The sequence below is a fragment of the Microplitis demolitor genome, chromosome 8 (genome assembly GCF_026212275.2).
Source record: "Microplitis demolitor isolate Queensland-Clemson2020A chromosome 8, iyMicDemo2.1a, whole genome shotgun sequence".
Lineage (NCBI taxonomy): Eukaryota > Metazoa > Arthropoda > Insecta > Hymenoptera > Braconidae > Microplitis > Microplitis demolitor.
Window position 1 is genome coordinate 5,810,774 of NC_068552.1, and position 3,441 is coordinate 5,814,214.

Below are 3,441 nucleotides of genomic sequence, written 5' to 3' on the forward strand. Positions count from 1 at the left end.
ACAAGACTCCTTTTGAGCTGTGGCATGGAGTCAAGCCCAACTTGTCACACGTCAAGATATTCGGGTGTAAAGCCTTTGCACATGTACCTAAAGAGAGACGAAAAAAGTTAGACAGTAAAGCCCAGATGTACACTTTCATCGGCTATTCGCAAGAATCTAATGGTTATAGACTATTAGACAGAAAATCTGGCAAAGTCATAATCAGTCGTGACGTACGTTTTTTTGAAGATGAAAAAGACACCCATCAAAATGAAATCTTGGCCAGAGAACTACAAGAAGAAGAAGAAGTTGAGATTCCAGAAAAATTATTGATCAACAAAACCGAGACAGAAATATCCGAAACAGGCCATGAAATATCCACATCATTCAATGATTGACCATGTGTGCAGACTGATACGTAGCATATATGGTCTCAAACAATCAGCGAGAGTATGGTATGAGACACTCTCACAAATACTCAGAGAACTTCATTTCGAGCCTTGCACTGTAGATCCATGTTTGTTTAGAAGAAAAGAAACCGATGATTCCTATACCTTCTTAATAATGCACGTCGACGACATTCTGGGAGCAGGGAAAAGGAAACATACTTTAGACAAGCTGCGTGAAGACCTCAACAAACGTTTTTCCATCACTGACCTGGGAGAACTCAAGTGTTACCTAGGTATTAATGTTTGACGCAACCAGGCAGGAGAATATTTCCTAAACCAAACAAATTACATCGACGAAATCGTAAAAGAAGCAAGGCTACAGGACGCGAAAGTTTCAAACATCCCCATGGACCCAGGATACTTTAAAATCAGGAACTTGACCCCACTGATGTCAACTACGATTTACCAGAAGCTGATAGGATCGCTACTATATCTAAGCGTAAACACCAGGCCAGATATCTCAGCACCAGTTGTGATTTTAAGTCAACACATAAAGGACATCAGGAGACAAAACTGGAACGAGCTTCAGAGAGTGATTCGGTACCTGAAGAACACCAAGAGCTATGAGCTCCAACTGAGTGACACATCAGCAGCGAACAAAAATCTAATTGGGTATGCAGACGCAAATTGGGCCGAGTCAAGGCAGGATAGGAAGTCAAATAGTGGCTATCTCTTCATGTTCCTGGGTGGAGCAATCAGCTGGAGCTGCAAAAAACAAGACTGTGTATCAGTTTCTTCTACCGAAGCCGAAATTGTAGCTCTGGCAGAAGCATCAAAAGAAGCCGTCTGGATAAGACAAGTCTTAGAATTCATGAGAAAAACACAGCTCACACCGACGATCATCAACGAAGACAACCAGAGCTGTATTAACAGCCATCGGTCATCAGGGTTCAGCCAAAGGACGAAGCACATTGATACCCGCCATTACTTTGCTCGAGATTTAGAGGATAAAAACGTCATCAAACTCAAATACTGTCCGAGTGAATTCAATTTGGCAGACATTTTAACAAAACCAGTTAGAGCAGTAAGACTGATCACGATGGTCAACAAAATTGGCTTAAGAAACTTAGGATCAGCAGAACAGCATCAACATTGAGGGGAAGTGTTGAACATAAAGCAACGTTGCTGCTATACTTACACACAGGCTACTCAATAAACTATAAGCTAATACTTATCCTACTTATTTTACTATCTATTCCTTAGTTCTAAGTTCAGTTTGAATAAATACTTTGTAGTATTCACATCGTTTACACTCGTTCTTTATTGCATGCGTATTGATATCCATCTCATAATTCAACAATTGTCTCTTATTACACTTACCTCCATCTTTTTTTATCTTAACCCAAATGTCTTCGTTTGACCATCGGAAGTTTTTTCAATTACTACCTCTCTCAATACCAAACTAATTGTTCCATACTTTTTATAATTGCATATAAATGTGAAATATGTATTTTTATATTTTACTCTGATACATGAAATGTTTCTACAGCTATAATTTCATACAAAAGTACTGAAATTGTGGATAAAACAGCGATATCTCAATTTTTGAGACATTTAATTAGATTTATCTCGGAAACTACTTGCTCCACGGAAATGGGCTCAATAATTTTTTTTGTAGAAAATAAAATTCTCTACGAGAAAAGGCCTCTAAAATTTTTTTCTAAAGTTAGTAGTTTACAAGTAAATTAAAAAAACCATGAAAATTGAAAAAAAAACAGGCTTTAAGATTTTTTACCAGTCATTCCGGTTACGAAACGTAAATTAGCTACAAGCACTTTTAAAGAGGAAGCATTTCTCTCTTATTTCGCCTAATAGTGACTTCATATCTTGCAATGCCGCGGAGCTATTCGCTCTGAGTGAAGCCATGGTAGGGGAAATCAAATTGACTGAAGCGTTTGCAGTGGTTACTTTCGGAGTTACGGGAGGCTATGATTACTGAAATTGTAAGCAAGCACACGTGAAAGTATTTATTTTGTTATTATTTAATTATTTATTTTTCATTTTGATTTTTTCCTTAGTATTACATTTTGACTTTGATATGAATTTCAAACAACTTAACCTAAATGCTTACTGCAATCTTTTTTATTTTTTATCATTATACTTACTTATTGATGGTCCGTTTAGCTAAAAAACAAAACTGCAATTACTATAAAACTGTCACATATTTTTTACAACTTTTTTTTTTACTATTATTTATAATATTTATTTATTTTTATGTTTCTTGCTATTGACATACGTATAAAAACATACTCTGACAGCCTCCCGTAGTTCATATTTTGTCTGGCGCTGCAGTCACACTCATAGCGAATAGATAATTCAGAAAAAAAATCGAAATTTACATGCTAATTAAATGGGAAAATTTCAAACTCATTTAGCGAGTACTTAAAATTAGAATTAAGAACTCATCTTTGGTGAGAATTTTTTATTTTTACATATTTAGAACATTATTCCGTTGATGGACCGGAAAAAAAAAGTCGTTTCAAACGAAGCACCCTAATATATATATATATATATATATATATATATATATATATATATATATATATATATATATATATATATTGTGACATTGTAAAATTTCAATGCATAATTCGACGCCGACACGTGGTCACTTGAGGGGTTTAATTCGTACGTTATTTTTAATCCTTACATTATTTTAAAGACTGTAAAGTTATGTTACAGCTAGTATTTTGACTTGGCCGATCCCGACGTTCGAATGATTCTTCCGCGTAATTTAAATTAATTAATTCGTCCAGTTGGCAGCGTGGTACGAGAAAGATCCGAGACTCGCAAAATTAGTCCTAGTCATAATAGTATTAAGTTAATTAGGAATTAAGTTAGTTTAAGTTGGTACTAGTAGTTGTAAGATAGGTACTCGTTTGCTGATCACCCGAGCCCAAGAGGACATGACCGAGTCGCTGACCATCGTCTCACGGCCCAAGTAGTTAACAGCTAATCCCAGCTGAGAGACGACTTATGGAAATTACCGCTAGCGGAAATGTCCGAAGTTGAC

General features: G+C 35.9%; 1 protein-coding gene across 1 annotated transcript; it reads left to right on the forward strand.

The window, feature by feature from the left end:
- The first annotated feature begins 774 nt into the window (after positions 1 to 774).
- LOC128668457 (uncharacterized) lies at positions 775 to 1,524 on the forward strand. The gene has a single exon (XM_053741524.1). The coding sequence runs from the start codon at positions 775 to 777 to the stop codon at positions 1,522 to 1,524; it is 750 nt and encodes a 249-aa protein (XP_053597499.1).
- The last annotated feature ends 1,917 nt before the right edge of the window (positions 1,525 to 3,441 follow it).

Coding starts and splice junctions, on each gene's coding strand:
- LOC128668457 (XM_053741524.1), top strand. CDS start 775: ATGGACCCAGGATACTTTAAAATCAGGAACTTGACCCCACTGATGTCA.